We start from the raw sequence: 19090 nt of genomic DNA, 5'->3' as shown, positions 1-19090 counted from the left end.
GGACAGGGCTTCCCCTAGCCGGCACGGTGGTCAGACACAATGGTCACCAGGCCAAGGACAAGGAGGAGGAGATCTGAGATGCTCCGGGGGGGGGGGGCGGCTGAGCCTGCACAGGTGGGGAGGTGGTAGCAAAACGAGGTTTCCTAGGATAAGAGGCTCTGCCCACGCCTCCAAACGTTTCTCTAAGGAAGCTCCTCCCTGTGAAGCTTGGTAAGCAGGTGAGCAAGGGCTGGGGTTCAGCCTCCATGGGCCCTTGTCCCACGAACCCCGCCTGTGTACCAGGTGGACTTGACTGTCCCTTGACACCCACTCTTGACCTTGGCCGGACAACCACAGTCTGGGAGGAGAGCACCCACCTTCCTTCCGCCCCCAGGAGGGGAGAGAAGAGGTTCCTCCACTCATCACAGTAAACCGCCAAGCTAGCCGGAGCCCCGGCAGGAAGCTGAGCCTCACTCAGGCACCAGGGCCTCTGTCCCCACCTCTCCCTTGACAAACCCCCTGGTCTGTGCCAGGTCTGCAGGGGGGGGGGGCATGGCAGGCAGGAGGCAGAGGAGGGGGAGTGGCAGTGGGGCGTCTGCAGCCCCTGGGGTCAAAATGTCCTGTTCTGGCCTCCGCCTTCCTGGCAGGGCAGCCCGTCGCAGTTCCAGCCACGCTCTCTTCCTTCCTGGCCGCTAATGGGTCTCCGAGCAGCAAGGCAGCACGGCCAAGGCGCCCCCGACATAGCAGGTCAGGGTTTCAAGGGAAAGGAGTCCGCGCAGCCAACACGCTGGGCTCCTGTGGCGCCAGCACGCCCTCCGCCTCCAGCCGCCCGAGCCTCGCTGGAGCCAGGTGGCGTCCCCCGATGCCTGGCTCAGCAGACTGGAGCAAAGGTGACGAGGCGGCCACCCAGGTCCCTGGCTCAGGCCGGCCAGAAGCCCCCACTCACCGGCATTGACGATGGCGTCCACCTCCAGCTTGGTGATGTCACCTCGGAACAGGGAGATCTTCTCGTTGAGCTGCTTGTCCTTCTTGTACTTGGGCTCCTCTACCTTCGAGGTCACCCCTGGACCAGCAGAGGCCGAGGGATGGGGGTCAGAGAGAGGCCCTCACTGCACAGTGACCTCCATCCGCCCCCCTCCACCTCCAGAGGCAGGGGACTGGTGACACTGGCACTGGCCATCCGCAATGATCACACACCTCTCGCTCGAGGCACACACGTGGTCCCCTTGAACCTTCCCGAGGTTAAGCACAGGTACGGGATTAATGTCATCCATCCCCATTCTACAGACGCGGAAACTGAGGCCTAGGCAGGTGAAGTGACTCGCCCTGGGTGATGGGCTGTCAGGCCTGCAGTGTGCAGGACTTCCCACAACTGTGAGGTCGTGGCTCCCGGACTCAGTCTACCCAACAGTACAATGGGGATAAAAACCGAACCCTCCTCAGACCGGGTTCATAACTGAAGTGCCCCCCCCACAGCAAACGCCCCGTGAGTGCTGCTACCATCCTTCTTGGCGTGGTCGGTATGAGGCACCCGCCACACAGGGCTGACAAGGCCACCCACCAAATCGCCACCTGCCCCTCCCTGGCGCAGGGCCTACCTTTCGCCGTCTCTTTCCAGGTCGGGATCTTCTTCAGCCTGATGAAGTCCCTGCAGAAGTAATGTTCCTCCCGCTGTTTGTCACTCAGGCCCTTCAGAAACGCTGCAGGGGTGGGATGGGGCGGGCAGGAAGGAGTGTCAAGGCGGGCAGGAGAAGAGCGGTCCAGGGGGCTTCTCCCCCGCCCCCGTGTCTCTCCCCTCCTCACCCGGACTCTCTCCTCATCTAAGGCTGTGAGCCGGCCCTCCACGGCCACCCTTCCCGCAGGCACATTATGGGGTGGGGGAGGTTGGAGCTAGGAGGCCCCTAGACCATCTGGCCCGGCCGTCTTTGTTCAGGAGGGGAACTGAGGCCCAGGGAGACAGAGGGCCTCTCTCCGGTACCACGGACCTGAGTTCAGAACGCGACTCTGCCCCTTTCCGGGTGTGTCCACACCTCTGGGTCCTTGATTCCTTCGTTTATAGACGGGATTAAGAAGCCCCTTACGGAGTAACTTCGAGCTGACTCAGTGCATATAAGGAAAGCAGGCTGGTGGCCTTGGACGAATTATATTCCCAGTTACATCCTCAATGGGTGACGTCATCACCATGGTTATTTGTGGGCAGCAGGACACGTGGGACAGGACAGACATCCTCAAAGAGCCAAAGAACCAAGAAGATCTGGTGCCTGTTCACAGCCTTCCCCCTGCCCCCCAGCACCGGCAGAGAGGTCCCCACACACAGATGCCCGGCTGGCTTCTCCCAGTGTGCGCCAGGGAAACAGCGAGAATTGTCTCCATCTTACAGATGATGAAACGGTCACACAGCTGGTGAGTGGGGAGCCAGCCCCCCACCATATGCTCACAGACTCTGGGTCCACCAGACCTGGTGTCCTTGCTCTAGCCCTGCTCCCTGGGCCTGGTCTTCCTTTTGGGTGGCCCAGCGACCCCTTCCAAGGTTTCCCAGGTGCACAGAGGTCCAGGCTTCTGGCTCGCGGGCTCCCTCTGCCGGCCTGAGGCCACCAGGCACCCGGGCTCTCAGCCTGGCCTTGGGTCCCCCTAGACCACACGCTCCCCAGATGGAGCGGCCCTCACTGACCACTTGTTGCGGGGCGGGTGACAAACAGCAAAGGCCACACTCAAGGAACTCAGAAAGCATCAGAAAATGTGCAGAGGTTGGGGGGAGCAATTGGGGGGGGGCTCGGTGGAAGAGGAACGGTTTGCCTTCTGGAGCCTTCTGCGGAAAAGGCCTCAAAGGGCAGATGTTCAAGAGACCGGTGGGTCCTCCACACATGCCCTCCGTCTCGCAGAAGCCAGTCCATCCAAAGCCTCTGTCCCTCCAGGGTGCCCCAGGAGCAGGGAAAGGGCCCGGCTCGCAGTCCAGCTCAGATTTATGGTTGGCACGATTCTAAAAGGCTCACAGCATCCCAAATCTGCTTCAGCTGGGGCTCAGGCCAGAATTCCACGTTCTGGCGGCCGCTTCCGACCCTCTTCCACAAATGCCTACGACGCGCGAGTCCTGCATATGGTACAAGGACGCAACACTCACTAAGGCAGACGTGGTCCTGGCCCCTGGGAACCCACAATCCAGCAGAGGACACGGAGGCTGAGCAGGCGGTGCACAACCGGGCCAGCGGCCAAGCTCCGGGGACGCGCGGGGGGCGGGCGGTGAGGCAGCAGGAGCGGCCGGCCTGGGGCTTCTTCAGTGAGACTCCGAAGAGAAATGGGAGGTAGCCAGGGCAGGGAAAGGCGTCTGACCACCTGAACGGTATGTTCAAGGTCGTGGGTGAGTGAAATTCAGGGCGTGGGGCAGAGGGCGGGCACTGAGGGCCGTGAGACTGTGAGGAGGTGGGGCCCACTACGCAGCTGCCAAGTCTGTTGAGGACTGACTTCATCCCAGGGGCACCTGAATCAGATCAAAGATGCTTTCACAGGGGCGCCTGGGCGGCTCAGCTAAGCATCTGCCTTCGGCTCAGGTCATGATTGTGGGATCCTGGGGTCGAGCCCCACACTGGACTCCCTGCTCAGTGGGGAGCTTGCTTCTCCCTCTCCCTCTACTGCTCTGCCTGCTTGTGCTCTCTTGCTCTCTCTGTCAAATAAATAAATTAAAAATCTTAAAAAAAAATAACTAAAAAGTACTTTCACCAGTTATAGATTAAAAACTCCCCCCACCTTTTTTTTTTTTTAAAGGATTTTATTTATTTGACAGACAGAAATCACAAGTAGGCAGAGAGGCAGGCAGAGAATCAGGCTCCCTGCTGAGCAGAAAGCCCGATGCGGGACTCAATCCCAGGACCCTGAGATCATGACCTGAGCCAAAAGCAGAGGCTTTAACCCACTGAGCCACCTGGGTCCCCGGTGCCATTTTCATTCTAAGAGGCCAAGGATATCCTACCATGGATGGTACCCAGTGCGGATGGTCCCCTCTGTCACTAGTGTGTCCTGAGGCTCACAGCCCACCTCCCTGCTCCCCTTTCTCAAGAGGCTACCCTTCCCCACTGACCCCACGTACACTCTGAGTAACAGGCCAAAGGCTCCTTTCTTTGTGTGCTGGGGGAGGGTGCTGGTATCTGGAAAGAGCTCAAGTGCTTCTCCAAGCCTTGACTACCCGCTTCTGTAAAGTGGGAGTAAAGGGAGCTCCCTCGGGCTCTAAATGAGAAACAGAACAGGCTTCCCTGGGTACCTAGCGAAGCAGTCGGCGGCTGGCGGGCGGTACCACAGAGCGAGGAACAGACTCGGGAGGGGAGGCTGGGCTCCCTGCAGCCCCTGCCTGTGCCTGGTAGTCTGCATTCGCAGCAGTGCTCATTCACTCGAGTAGCCACCAGGCACCAAGCCTGGAGGTGGGAGGCAAGGGGAGATCCAAGGGCCTGGCCCAGCAGGGGGGTGGCAGGACGGCTTGCTGGAGGTGGTACCTCTGGCTTCTCTGCCCTCCCACAGAGGCTGCAAACTGCTGGAGAAAAACCTCATCACCAAACAGCAGGTTCCCTCTAAATTCCCGATCCCCTCCCCTGGCGGCCCCCCTGCCGGGCTGGAGCTGCCTGCTTGGGAAGTTCTTCCCCTCGACCTTCTCCCCTTTCCCAAGCCTCCCCAATTGTCTTCTAGATGCTGCCTCCTTCTGCCAACTGGGTATCCAAGCCTGACTCGCCCTCCCTCAGCCCAGGCTGCCGGCTCCCCTTCCAGGGGACTCACTCCTCCAGCTCCTCCTCCAGTGTCTGCCCTCAAACACCCTCTCATGTCCCCTCTGTGTCTCAAGGTCATAAAGCCTCCCTCAACCATGGACTCCACACCCCGCAGCTGTGGCCTCCTCTCTCCCTCCCCCACTGCCCCCACTTCCTCCCTCCTTCCCATGCTCCCCCAAGCCCTCACCAGCCTGGCCCCAGCTCTTCACCAAGGCCAAGGTCAGAGACACCACACGGGGCCCCGTGGCCCTCTGTAGTGTCCCTTCTGTCCTCCCTTGTGCGCTCAGCACCCCCCACCCCATCTTCCCCCTCAAGACCTTACCTCTCCTGGATCCCGCCCCACTTCACTGGCCCTGCTGTCTCCTTGCTGCCTCCCTTTCCTTAATCTATACCCTCCCTCTCATCCTGACATCAACCCCAAGCATTCCAAACCCTCTTTCAGCTAACGGTTCGGGGTGCTACACCTCCAGCCCCTCAGCTCTCAGCCGGGCATCAGGCATGGGCTCCTCAAGGCCCACTGCCTGCTCTCAACCTCAGAATTCCTCCTGTGCAAAACTGAACTTCCGACTCCTTCCCCCAAAATGTGTTTTTTCTCTCCTTCGTTCTTCCGCTTCTCGATGAACAGCCCCAGATTCTGCTAGGACCCCAAAATGAGGGGGGTCCTTTCTCTTAGTCTCCTGGTTCCATCCATCCGCAGGCTGTTGGATTTATCCCCACGATACCCCCAAAACCAAGCCTTCCGCTCATCCCCGCCAGGGGCCAAGCCATCATGATGACTCCCCAGCACCACCCAGAAGGCTTCTACCCCCGGTGGACTCCCCGTGTCCACCCAACAGTCTGTTCCTCGCTCAGCAGCCCAGAAATCTTAGGGGCAGAATTCTATTTAAAGCTGTTTAAAGCTCAGTTCAAAGTCCAAGCCCTTACAGAGGCCCACGTGAATCCCTGTGGCTCCGCCTCCTCTCCTCCTCTGTTTGCCTCCCCACAGACTAGCTCTCCCTCCTACACCTCTGCAGCCCTGGCACATCCCTCACCTTTCAGATCGTCCCACAGCCAGACCATTCCCTGCCTCAGGGCCTTTGTACCTGCCGCTGCTCTGGCCTGACCTTCCTCTACAGGCCTTCCCCACTCCCAGAGTAGTCCCTCCCCTACCAGCTATACTTTATTCCTTACTTGACCTTGGCCTCTTGGGGATCCGTTGGGTGCCCACCATCTGGCACAGTGCATGGCATGTGTGGGCATCCATGGGTGTCTGCAGGATGAATCAATGAATGACTGAGCTGAGACCCAAGCGTTGGGGGCATGTCTGCCAAGAGAACAGAGTGGTCCATGGGGAGGAGACAACATATGCAGAAGCCCTGAGGTAGGAGAGAGCATGTGAGTGGGGAAATGGAGAGAAATCAAGAACGGCCAGACCAGAGAGCAAAAGCCAGGCTGTGGCAGCCACCTCGGCTTGTCGCCTGTCTGAGGAACGGAGCCTGGGGAAGGAACATCCTGCTGTGGTTTCGATCCCTCTTGCTCCTTGGTCCCACTAGGGTTGGGCTCACCAGCTCCGGACATCACGTTCCTGGGCAGGTCACTTGCCCTCTCTGAGCCTCAGTTTCTGCATCTCTAGAAGAGGGACCAGGCAGGCCTGCCCTGAATGAGAAGGGACTGTCAGGTTCTCTGGCAGCTGCAGACAGCAAGACACGGAGCGGATACGCGGTCCTTCCTGTGAGCAAAGACTCGGAGGGCAAAGCGAAAACAAGACCAAACTGGGAAGAGGACTTGCCTTTTGCAACCTGGAGGCGTAAGTAGGTAGAGGAGCTTTTTGAATTGTTTCGGTGCCCATATTTGTCATCTTGCACAGTTGAGACCAAAGATATGGCCCCTCAGAGGCCTTGGCGTGCCCAAGTGTGGGCTCTCCCAGCCCGACGAACCCAGGGCCGGAACGTGAACGTGCCTGCCGAGACGCCACCAGGGGCTGGCCAGCCCGCACCCAGGCCAACCCCACAGGACCCCCGTGTGCAGAGTCCCTCCAGCTGGGTAAGCCCCAGGCACCCCACGAGACTAGTCTGGGGGCCCCGGAAATGGCTAGAGTCTCCTAGCAGACGCCATCTGGCAGAGGGCAGCACCCTGCCTTCCGGGAGAAACAGAGGTATGTCCTGGCCACAGTCAAGCCAAGAGGGGACTCAGCCCAAGACTCCCTCCTGCCCTGTCCTCCCTAAGATCCGAGGGCTGATCGGAGTGGCCCACAGCCCACACAGCCCCCTCTCTCCAGCAAAGTCCAAAAGACGGCTCCACTTCCCCGAGTGGGAAGACAGCCAGAACTTCTGGCTCTGTTACCAGCCGACTGGGCGCTGACCTTGGGGACATCTGTCAGCCTGTCCCTTCCAGTTCATGGTCCCCGGGCACACATCTCTTGAAGCCAGCATGTGGGGCGCCGTGACCTTATCTCCAGAGCAAGGTCGCGGCCCGACTGACCCCTGAGGAGCGACACACTGCACGGGTCTCTGAGTTACAGAAGCCAATTCTGATTCTCCCTGGCTCCAAGGAACCACGGGCCATCCTCATCACCTCGGCTCCATCTGTCAGATAGGCCCCACGTGTTTGTAACATTTTCTCCCTCCTTTTGCCAGAAGGACAGATGTAGAGTTAGAGCACAGGCGAGTTTTATTTTTCTTATAAAAGATGTAAAACATACGCTTTAATTTTCTTTCCTTTCTGGAAAGGCGAGAGTATTTCACAGCTCAGTGAGACAGGTGTTGTAAAAAGATGTTTGCAGTAAATTTTGATGGGGTGGCCTGACCCTGGACGAAGCTTCCAGCAGCTCCCGGGCACGAAAGCCGAGCTGGAGGAAGCCGGCTGCGCCAGAACCATAAAGCACACCGGGCGAACGGGAATTCAATGATGTGTTTTAAGAAGTGTCTTTATGGCACTTTGCTAGACGGTGTTCAGAAAGGTGAGGGCGGCCTGGCACGGAGGGAGCCCCCCCGCCTCTGGAGAAGGCTGGGTGGACTGGGCTGATAGCAGCGGGGCTTGGGAACACAGCAGCAGGGGCATTAATTACCGGGGCTCATGGCACCCCCCGAGACCAGAGTCTCATCCAAGTCCACGGCCCGAGCCATGGGGAGACAGAGCATGAAGCACCTCGGAGCTTTTCTCCTCTCCCGAGGCGTCCTTGCCTCCGCCCGCACTGGGGCGCACCAAGGCTGCTTCCCCAGAAGACAGGTGGGAGAAGACCCCCCCCCCCAGTTCCCAGGTGAGCCTGCAAGGTTCCCCGGTTCAGTAATCAAATCAGAGAAATCATCCGCTCTGCATGAAACCCCACGGGGGGCTGGAATGAGTCCTCGTCACTGCCTGGTGCAAAGGGAGGCCTGGAATGCAGGAAACCTAGTCCGTAGCACTGGGGAGAGGAAACGTGGCTCAGGATATGCAGGTCACGGGCTCCAGCATCTGAGACCATGAGGGAGACAAGTTTATACAAGCCCCGTGTTGCTGTGGCCCAAAACAGCGCAGAGAGGGACAGAGGCCCGAGGGGTGACAAGAAAGGCGGTCACTGGGAACCCCTGGTACACCATGGGCCCTTTTATACACCACTGTATACACAATGGTTTCTGTTGTGATCCCAGCACAATGTGCAAATCAGGTGCCGGTCGTCCCATTTCATGGATGAGGACACTGAGGCTCAGGGAGCAGGGAAGCAGCGGTGTGAGGCTGGCCCAAGGCTGATGGCACCAATGCCCGTGCTCTTCTTAGCAGACAGCTCTGCCCCCATTGCAGATCAGAAGGAGAGTCTGTGGCCTCCCCTGCAGTGACACAGCCCCTACATGCCCCCAGTGCCCAACCTTAAGTCCCCTCATACCCAACTGACTTTAGAGTATGACCATTTCCACAGTCTTGTGACAAAAAGGCACCACCTGCGGGGATAAGGAGGCTTCCCATCACTGAGACAACTGGAGATAGAATTCTCTGGTCAGGGGTGCCTGGGTGGCTCAGGGGGTTAAAGCCTCTGCCTTCGGCTCAGGTCATGATCCCAGGGTCCTGGGATCGAGCCCCGCATCGGGCTCTCTGCTCAGCGGGGAGCCTGCTTCCCTTCCCCTCTGCCTGCCTCTCTGCCTACTTGTGATCTCTGTCTGTCAAATAAATAAATAAAATCTTTAAAAAAAAAATTCTCTGGCCAGTAAAATCAGATACTATGGAGATCTCCCCAAAGGACTGACAGGCTCTTACCCAGGAAAATCCAGCCTGGTGGTATTTATTTACCCAGAGGGAGAATGGGTCTATGGGAGTGGCCCGTCTGCTTAAGAGGGAGAAAGGGAATGCCTAGGGTAAGGCAGAACTGGGCCATGTGTCCAGAGGACTCACTGGGCTGGGAGCTGAGGCACCCTGCACCCAGAACCCAGTGCAGGCACTCAACAGCATAGAGACTGAACTACTGAGCAAACACCCAAGGAAGGGGATCCTGGGTGGGTAGGTCCACGCCCTGCAGGGAAGCTTGCCCAGCCTGCCCAGGGCAGTGGGAACCGCTTCCAAAATCATTCAGCCAGCTCTCTAGCTGAAAACACGGCTGCCGAGTGAACTTGGGACTATGATCTGGCTTCCAAGAGAGGAAGCCCTGCCCAGGTGCACTTTCCAGACCCACCACCGTATTTCCCACCACAGCTGCCCGTCAACCTTCCCACCTACATCAGGCTCTTGTGAGCTTGGTGACTGTGTGCCAGTCTTTGAGACACGATGATCCCAGGCACAGACAGGCATTTGGAGGCCTGGGTAGATCCCCAAGAGAAAGGCGAGCACATGTCCATCAAAGACATGGACAGGAATAATCCCAGCAGCTTTATTCCCAACAGCCTCAAACTGGAAAACAAAATGCCCATCAACAGGAGAATGGGTACATAAAACGTGGTGTATCTGTACCACGGAATATCAGACGTAAGACGGCAAACTGTCAGTACACCGCCCGACCGTGAGCAGAGGGTGTGCCGGGACACACTATATGCCTCTGTTCATATGAAGTTCGAGAAGTAGTAAGAGGTACTGATTGCAAAGGGGCTAAAGGAACCTTCTAGGGTCTTGGCAACCTACTGACCACAACTGGGTATTTAGGTAAAAATACACTGACCATACGTTCACCTGAGGTCTGTCTACTTACACCGGAAGCTCAAAGTTTAAACCGAACGGAAGGAAGAAAACTATGTGGGGTCTTCAAGGACCAAAGTGTAGACTCCAGTCAGAAGCAGGGTCCAGCTGAGGCAGCTCCGCAGCGTGGCAGTTTTAAAAATATGCCCCCAGGGGCGCCTGGGTGGCTCAGTGGCTTAAAGCCTCTGCCTTCAGCTCAGGTCATGATCCCAGGGTCCTGGGATCAAGCCCTGCATTGGGCTCTCTGCTCAGTGGGGAGCCTGCTTCCCCCTCTCTCTCTGCCTGCCTCTCTGCCTGCTTGTGATCACTCTCTCTGTCAAATAAATAAATAAAATCTTAAAAAAAATGCCCCCAATTCTTTGATCTTCTTCCCTTCCAAAGGTGGAGACTCATTTCCCTCCCCTTGAACGTGGGCCAGACTCCATGACGCCCTTCGAAGCCCCAGCATAAAGCAGAAGAGACAGTGTGGGACTTGAAAGACTAGGTCACAAAAAGGCATGGTGGCTTTTGGGTTGGTCTCTGGGGGAAACCGCCTGCCATGTCGTGAGGACAGTCAAGCAGCCCGGTGGAGAGACCCCCCCCAGGGTGGCGGGTCTGAGGCCTTTCCCACAGCCACTCCACAGGAGGGCGCCACCCAGCCGTCACCGACAGAGCCACCCCCCCCCCCCGCCCCCAAGCTACTCATAGGTTCCTGACCCTCAGAGACTAGGAGGTAAGAAACGTTTGCTGTCCCAAGCCTTTGAATTTGGGGGTAATCCGTTACTCAGTAATAGATTACTGAAACACACAGATCACCCCGACAAGCCTGCTGCGGTCTTCACACCGGATCACCCCGACAAGCCTGCTGGGGTCTTCACACCCAAGGCCGCCGCTCCTCACACCGCCCCTGACTGGATCCTGGAGCTTAGGCAGCCCCATCTGCCACGGTTTCTTCACAGCATTGGCCTTCCCCTGGCACTGCCCCACTGGCTTGACCACGTTTTCAACTGTTTCCTACCCCTAGCAAAGAAGCCCCTTGAGGGCAGGGACCCTGCCTGTCACTCACAGCACCAGAACGATGCTGGCCACACAGAAGGCGCTCGGTAGAAGTGGATGAACGAGAGGCGCCCGGCTGGCTTGATCTCAGGGTCGTGAGTTTGAGCCCCATGTACGGATTACTTCAAAATAAATAGACTTAAAGAAACGGATGAATGGATGGAAATCCCAGCTCCAAGCACAGACACCCCAGCGGCCTGGGAATCCCTGGCCTGTCAGCTTCACAAGGTCTGGAAGTTTTCAGGGGCACCAAGGAATGGGAGAGGGTGGGGAGCTGGTCCTAGAAACGTGACTGATTCAGGAGCAGGTGGCTGGGCCCCCTGCCTCCCTAGCTCTCTTTCCCACCAAGCTGGCTTGCTGCCCCTGACAGAGAAGGGGAGGCAGGTTCCCTGCGGGGACAGTCCCCCTGCCAGGAATCTCAGCCAGCCCCTCACTCCCTGCCTTAACCAGGGTTCTAGGGCCAGGGCTGAGGCCATGACAGACACTCCGTGTGCGCACTGAGCCAAGCCAAGGGCTTTCTGCCTGCACTTGAAGATCCCGGTGGAAGAACACAATTCAGGACAGGGGGAAAGTCATCTTGAACTCTACTTCTAGTTCTGAGGCGGCCTTCCCTTTAGCCCCACCCTCCCCCGCCGCCCCAGGCCTGCCTTCCATGCCCCATTGGCTGTACCCACTCGGCCACAAAGGCCCAGCCAATGAGCCTTCTCCCTTGTGCTTTTGAAAGGGGATCCAGCCAGGAATGGTTACGAGAGCTCTGGGAGCAGGCTCTGAAGGGCAGGGGCAGCTGGCTGAGCCTCGGGCCAGACTACTTGGGGCGCTGCAGCAGGCCGGATTCCCTGTTCTGTGTGAGGGCCCAGGGTCCGGCCCTGGGACTCATGCGGGACCAGGACTCATGACCTGTCCCAGAGTGGGAGGAAATGGCTTGATTCCTGGGGGTTCAGGGTGTCACCGTTCTCACAGACAGAATGCCCCGTCTCTGCCCTGCCCCCCAGCCCTGTGTCCCCCAGGAATGGGGCAGAAACTCTTCACAAGTGGCCAAAGGCCAGGGATGAGGGCAAAAGGGCAGCGGATGACCGGCTCAGAGAGGCCTTCAGGGTAAGGGTGGGTGGAGGTGGGACTAGCCTGCCGAGAGACGCCACTCTGTGGGGCTGTCTGATCCTACCAGGTGGAGACACCAGACCCAGAACTGTCCCCTCAGTCCATTTCCCGCCACTCTGCCTAAAATGCCACCACTTGAGAAACCACGGTGCACAAAGCATGGGGCATTCGGGAGCCTAACGTCGGCTCTGCCACAAACTCTCAGTGACCTTGGCTTCTCAGCTCAGTTTCCCTCCCGTGCAAGGGAGTAAGGTGGTAGGTCCTGGATGACCCCTGGGGGTGCCCTGGGACCCGTGCGGGCGGGGTAAGGTCGTCCTCCCCACACTGCCCCGTAGCGGGACCTGGCCCTCGGTCCCCTCGGACGGAGTGAAGTGATTTGCGGGGCTGGGTACACGGGGGGCGTGGCTGCGACTGGAGGGGTCCATCTCAGGGCGTCTCTCGGGTGGAAGACGGTGCTGGTGGGGGTGCTGTCCAGCCGGGCAAGGCCCACGTGGGGCCGCCCTCGTCCCCTCGCGCCCCCCTCTTGCTTACACTTACATTTTGCCTCCTTCCAGTCGGTGGAGGTGCTCAGGTCCACCTTCGCCGCCATGGCCAGGGGGGCCCAGGTGCGCACCCCGGCGCTCCTCTCCGCCCCACTGCCGCCGCCCCCCAAGCCCCAACTCCCGCTGGGGTCCGCGCGCCGGGGCTGTCCGCGCCCAGGGACGCCGGGGGGACCGCACGCGGTGCTGCGGGTCCGCGTGGCCCCCGCGTAGGGGCCTGACCAGGGGCGCGGGACGCAGAGCAGCTGCCCCGCCGCGCGCAGCTGTGCCAGGCGGCCGGACACTTGGCTCCTCAGGGACATGAGCGGGCGGCGCGGGGCGGTTCCCCGCCCACTTGGACTCTATTTACGGGGCTGGGAGTCTCTCCCTGATCCGCTCGGGACCGAGCGGCGAGTGCCGGCGGCGACCGACTCCGAGCCGGCGGGCCGCGCGGCCAGAAACCCCGAGCGCGCCGCTGGGCACCCTGGAACTTGTAGTCCCGGCCGCCGGATGGGCCCCCCCCCCCCGACTCCTATACACACGTGCGCGACCCAGCCCGGCTCCGCCCGCTCCCCGGCTTCGGGGATCGCGTCGGGCGGGAGGCTCCTGCTTCTCCGAGGGTCGCGCGGCTGCCCGGCGCCCGCTCGGGGCTCGCCGCCAACCTCCCGGTGTGGAGAGCCGCCCTCCCCGCCGCGCGGCCCTGGCCCGCCTCTGCCCTCCGTCCCCGGCGCTCGGCGCTCGGTACCGAACTCGGCCAGCCGGGCGCCGCGCGCCACCCCGCAACCCGATCCCGCCCCCAGTCCCCACGAGCCGCGGTCCCTCCCGGCCGCCCGGCCGGCCCCTGGGAGGGGACAAGCCGTGCGAACGGGTACGTCCGGTTCGGCGACTTTCTCCAGGGAGCTGATCCCCGGCGGTGGGCAGGGATGCGACTGGAAGCAAGGGTGCACACCGTGGAAGGCAGAAAATGTGAATTCCAGGAGGCGTTCTCGGGTGGAACAATGGGCGTCATTTTTTTATTTTTATTTTTTCTAATTTTTTACGGAGACTCTGAAGATAGATTTTTTTAAAATATAAGTTTGCTTATGTGTTTCTACACTGTCAACATTATTTGAGAAATATGATAGTGGATATTTTTATAATCTGAGGAAGAGCCAGAGTCCCGTAGAAGATTCCAGTACCAGCTTGCCACCCTGGGGTCCACAGGCCACTTGAGGTGCACTTCTTGAGCCGTAAATTAAAAATAAGATGGGCGCGCCTGGGTGGCTCCGTGGGTTGAGCGTCTGCCTTCGATCCGGTGGTGATCCCAGAGTCCTGGGATCGTGCTCCCCCCTCTTCCTCCCTCGCCCCCCCCCCACCCTGCCCCCGTGCGGCTCCCTACTCAGGGAGCCTGCTTCTCCCTCTGCAGCTCCCCATACTTGTGCTCTCTCCCTCTCTCTCTCAAATAAATTATAAATTAAGATCTTAAAAAAAAAAAAAAGACAGGGTTCAGGTCAAGATGGGGTAGTCAGGCCCCCAGGGTGAACGTGTAGGTGACCTCAGCACTTGGCCACTTTTCTCCTGTACCTCAGCCTTGCCAGCTACAACCAGGACAGCAGCCGTGTGCAGGGCCCTGGGTACCCCGGGGGCCCTGAACTAAGCCCTCTGCTTGCATTTGCTCTACCTTCCTGAGCTCGTGATGTGCTCCCCACAACCAGGTGAGGCTGCGGGAACCAGCTGGAGGTCAACAACACCGCCTGTGAGGGTTAGAGCCCAGACTGAGGCCTGGTTGTTTTGGGTCTTATATGTGTTCTGGAAAGCACTGCGCCTGAAGCATGTAGGTGACCCGGTGTGTGTTCTCTTGTAGCTCTAACAAGTTACTGCCAATGTGGTGGCTTCCACTCCACAAATGCATTAGCTTGATGTTCTGTAGGACAGATGTCTGACAGGGATCTCGCGGGGCTAAAATCAAGGGGTCAGCAGGGCTCCGTTCCCTTCTGGAGGTTCTTTCTGGCCTTTCCAGCTTCCGGAGACACCCACGTTCCTTGGTTCATGGCACCCTTTTTCCGTCTTCAAAACCAGCAATGTTGCATCTCCCCAACCAATTCTTCCGTTAGTGGCCCCTTGCCTCTGACTCTCCTCTGCTTCTCTAACCATTTTCAAGGACCCTGGTGATTATGCTGCCCCCGCCGGGATCATCCATGACAGCCTCCCTGTTTAAAGTCTACTGATGAGTGATATTAACTCCATCTGGAAACTTGATTCCTCTTTGCTATGCAGTGTAACATATTCGCAGACTCCTAGGATGAAGATGCGGACATCTGTGGGGAGCCGTTATTCTGCCTACTGTACCCCTCCTTGCCAAGGTCTGGGGAGGAGGATGCAGGGAGAGGCAGGGGCCCCAGCCATGGAAAGTCTTGGTGCCAATTGAGAGGCTGCCTTTCTGCACAGAAGCTGAAATCCACATCCCCCAGAGCCAGGCCTTTGAAACCCCTTTGCACACTCTGGACATCTGTACCAGTCCTTCTGATTCTTTTGCTGGGATTCAGCTCCGTTCTCACCTGGCAGCCAGGAGAAAGAAGGTCCCAGCTCACAGCCCTCCGCTGTCTAGTCTAACAGAAGCCTGAGCCCCCCCCCCCCCCACAGGTGGATGTGGGCAGGGAGGCACGGCTCTGACTGGGCAAGGCAAGACCTCAGAGAGTTTGAGCCAGATCTTTTGAAAAAGGTAAAATATTGCCAGGTTCCAAAGGTGTGTGTGAGTGGGTCAGAGACACTCCAGGCAGAGGGACGCCCAGAAGCAAAGGCATGGTGGCCTGGGGAATGCCAAATCTTCTAGCAAGGGCTACAGCATCGTCGGAGACGGTGAGCTGAGGAATTCTAATGTTGCAGAGGGGCTCTTGTGCAGAGAAAAGCTACCTACTGCTGCTTGTGTTTAAATGAATACTGTATTTATTAAACTTATAAATTAAAGGAAGAGCTAGTTTTTCTTAAACATCCAAGTGCAACTTGCAAATCTAGTTTTCTATTTATAAATCTGCTAATTTTTGTATAAAAATAAGAACAATTACTTTCACTTATTCTTTGATGCATATTTAATTAACTCATAGGTTCAACAGATTAAATTCTAAAAATGAATGCCAATTACAAACTTAGGTAATTAAATTCCCTAATAGATTTTAAACTACATGTTACAGAGATGAGATAGCTGGTCTTCTCAAACACCTTGAACTCAACATCCTACAGGCATTTTTTTTTCTTTTTTGTTCCTTTTTCTTTACAAACAGGGAGGAAGTGGGGGAGCAGTGAGGACACTTGCCTCCCACCTTACTCTGTCCTCCCCAACCAAGTATATTATTTCCTAATCAGGTAAGCAATTTTTAAAAAGAGTCTGGTCATTTATGTATTTGACAGAGAGAGAGAGAGCGTGGGGGGACAAACAAGGGGAGCAGCAGGCAGAGGGAGAGGGAGAAGCAGACTCAGCAGGAAGCCCAATGCGGGGCTCGATCTGGGGACCCCGGGATCATGACCTGAGCCTAAGGCAGACACTTAACCAACTGAGCCCCCCAGGCGCCCCAGCTAAGCAGTTCTTATATGCTAATAGGTTACACTTGTAAATATGACCAGTCGATTCTCTTAAATGTTCCCAGGCTGTTTATAGACTTAGATCCTTTTATACTGTCTCAGTTGTCTGTTGCCGCATAATAAACTACTGAAAACTTACTTACTTGGAATAATAACTTGGAATAATAACCAGGGCATGGAGTCAGCAATTTGGTCTGGGATAAGCTGGAAGGTTCATCTGCTGGTCTTGCCTGGGTCACTCCAGTGGCTGCAGGCATCTGACCCCCTACCTGGGGCCAGGGGCCCCGGAATGGCCTCAGTCCCATGACTGGCAGTTGATGCTGGCTGTTAGCCAGGCCCCTGGGTTCTGCTCTACGGGCCCCTCATCCTCCCCTAGGCTTGACGGGGACAGCTTCATGGCAGGCCGGTCTCAAGGACCCGCTGCAAGAGGGTGACCCCAGAGGCTGTCCTGCCTCCTGAGGCCTGACTCCGAAGTCATCCTACATCACTACCACCAAATTCTGTCAGTTGACGAGGGGTCACAAGGTCAGCCCAGATTCGAGGGTAGGAAGAAAGAGACTGGATCTCTTAATGGGAGAAGCAGCCGAATCTTCTTGCAAAGGCAGCGTGCAGGGCTGGGAGGAATTATTACAGCCATTTTATCTAATTAAATCCATATATCGGGGGCGCCTGGCTGGCTCAGTTGGAAGAGCGCACAACTCTCGATCTTGGGGTTGTGAGTTTGAATCCCACACTGGGTGTGAGATGACTTTAAAAAAAAAACAACACACAACACAAATCAAATAGGACAGATTGATTTAAGTGTCTCAAAACCTTAAGCAAACACTACTATTGGCACAACATCACAAAACTTATTCCTACCCCGGTACCAAGATTCTGGGTTTGCTTTGCGGGTTTCCACACCTTTCAGGATTGCAAAGCCGCCAAACGAGCAGATTCTATCACAGCGGGGCCAGGGGTGCGATGAGATTTGGGACTACAGTACAGTGAGGGGTTTCCTGCTCCTGGTCTGAGATTTTCAGAGCAGAGTAAGACCCAGAAGGATTCTGCCAGGTCTAGAGGGACCCCCAGGGGCACCTGTGTGACTCAGTGGGTTAAAGCGTCTGCCTTGGGCTCAGGTCATGATCCCAGGGTCCTGGGATGGAGCCCGGCATCATCGCATCATTGGGCTCTCTGCTCAGCAGGGAGGCTGCTTCCCTTCCTCTCTCTCTCTGCCTGCCTCTCTGCCTGCTTGTGATCTCTGTCAAATAAATAAATAAAATCTTAAAAAAAAAAAGGGACCCCCAAACCCATTCCTCTCTCCAGGAGCCGAATGGCAGAGCCCAGCGCATCCCTGTTTCCTGAGAGTCTCTCCGTGTTCAACTTGACCCCATTTTACCAGGACACCTTCCCTCTTTTTGTTGCTTCAACGCAGGTGCACCAGCCTTCACTATGCGATCGCCATTTTGAGCGTCCCTCCCCCCAGGCTGTAATGCAGTCTTCATACTTAACCTTATCACCTGCCTGTATTGCATTCTGCTGTTTGTGTCATGGGCCAGTATCGTCCAGTCATTATAACCGGAGGCGTGAAAGGAAGAGTGGTTTAGGAGGTCCTAAGCACCGGCGGCGCCTAACTGTAAGTCACGGCCCTGGGCGGCAGAGGGCGCCCCTCCCCTTGATCCCTCCCCGGGCGGGTCTGAGGACCAGGTCGGGGATCCAGGGAGGACTGCTGGGCCTCCCCAGGGATAGGGCCCTGGCGGGGCCGGCATTAGCTGTCCCTCCTCCGACTTCAGAGGAGGCCTTGGAAGAAGGTGGAAGTTCAGGGGATACTTAGCTTGAAGTATATAAAAGTCTCGGATAATATCGTTGACAAGTTTTTGTTCCAAGATTTTATTTTTATTTATTTATATTTATTTTTAAGCGATCTCTACACCCAAGGTGGGGCTGGGACCCACAACCCGCAAGACCAAGAGTCACTGGCTCCGCGGACTGAGCCAGCCGGGTGCCCTGATTGGGACAAAGTCAAAGGACACAGTGAATCACGATTATGAGCGGAACCATGTTCCCCCCAGATTTCGGGTCCTCAGCATCTGACTGCATTCAGAGAGAGGGTCTCCGAACAGGTGACTGATAAAAAACGAGGCTGTTAGGGTGAGCCCTCCCCCAGTCTAAGTGGTGCCCTTGTAAGAAGGAAGTTAGACACACGCAGAGACGCACAAAGACCATGTGAGGACCCAGCAAGAAGGCGGCCATCTGCAAGCCAAGGCCAGAGGCCCTGGAGGAAACCAGATCTGCCAACACCTTGATTTTGGACTTGCAGAACTGTGAGAAAATAAATCTCTGTTGTTTAAGCCACCGGTTCCGTAGGATTTATGTATAGCAGTCCTGGCAAGCTCATACAACACCCTCTCCCCAGCCCTAATCCACGGAAGTATGTATCGGTTTTGGTAGCTGGCTGTGCATTCTTCTAGATGCTTCCTGAGCATTTATTATCATAAGTGAAGAAATACACATGCAATTTCTTTTTTGCTTGCTTTTTTACAAAAATAGGATTTGGCCAAAGACACCGTTCCACAACTAACTTTCTTCATTCCATAGGACATCATGGGCATGTTTCCCAGTCATTATCTACCCAAGCCTTTTCTTTCAAATTAAATTAAATTACATTTAAATTCAATTAATTAACATATAGTGTATCGTTTCAGAGGTAGAGGTCAATGATTCACCAGTTGCATATAATACCCAGTGCTCATGCATGGGTATTATGGACATGCCCTCCTTAGTGCCCATCCCCCAGCCACCCAACTCCCACCCACCTCCCCGCCAGCAACACTCAGTTTGTTTCCTAGAGTTAAGACTCTCTTATGGTTTCTCTCTCTCTCTCTGTCTAATTTCTTTTTCCCTCTTTTCCCCTATAAGCCTCCATTTTGTTTTTTAAATTCCATATATGAAGGTTGCCTGGATGGCTGTCGTTAAGCATCTGCTTTCGGGTCAGGTCATGGTTCTGGGGTCCTGGAATCGAGCCCCGCATCAGGCTCCCTGCTCAACTGAAGG

The 19090-nt window shown here is 56.7% G+C and overlaps 1 protein-coding gene across 1 annotated transcript in view; it reads right to left on the bottom strand.

Moving 5' to 3' along the window:
• The window catches only part of MACROD1 (mono-ADP ribosylhydrolase 1), a 142872-nt gene extending 129923 nt beyond the window's left edge, over positions 1–12949 (bottom strand). Inside the window, 5 exon segments of the mRNA XM_080817269.1 lie at positions 926–1042; positions 1578–1679; positions 12519–12609; positions 12612–12692; positions 12694–12949. Of these exon segments, the coding sequence (XP_080673395.1) occupies positions 926–1042; positions 1578–1679; positions 12519–12609; positions 12612–12692; positions 12694–12822 (520 nt within the window). The 5' untranslated portion in view covers positions 12823–12949.
• Positions 12950–19090: the final 6141 nt, after the last annotated feature.

This window comes from Martes martes (assembly GCF_963455335.1).
Source record: "Martes martes genome assembly, chromosome: 10".
Lineage (NCBI taxonomy): Eukaryota > Metazoa > Chordata > Mammalia > Carnivora > Mustelidae > Martes > Martes martes.
This window is presented reverse-complemented; position numbering and strand designations above follow the sequence as displayed.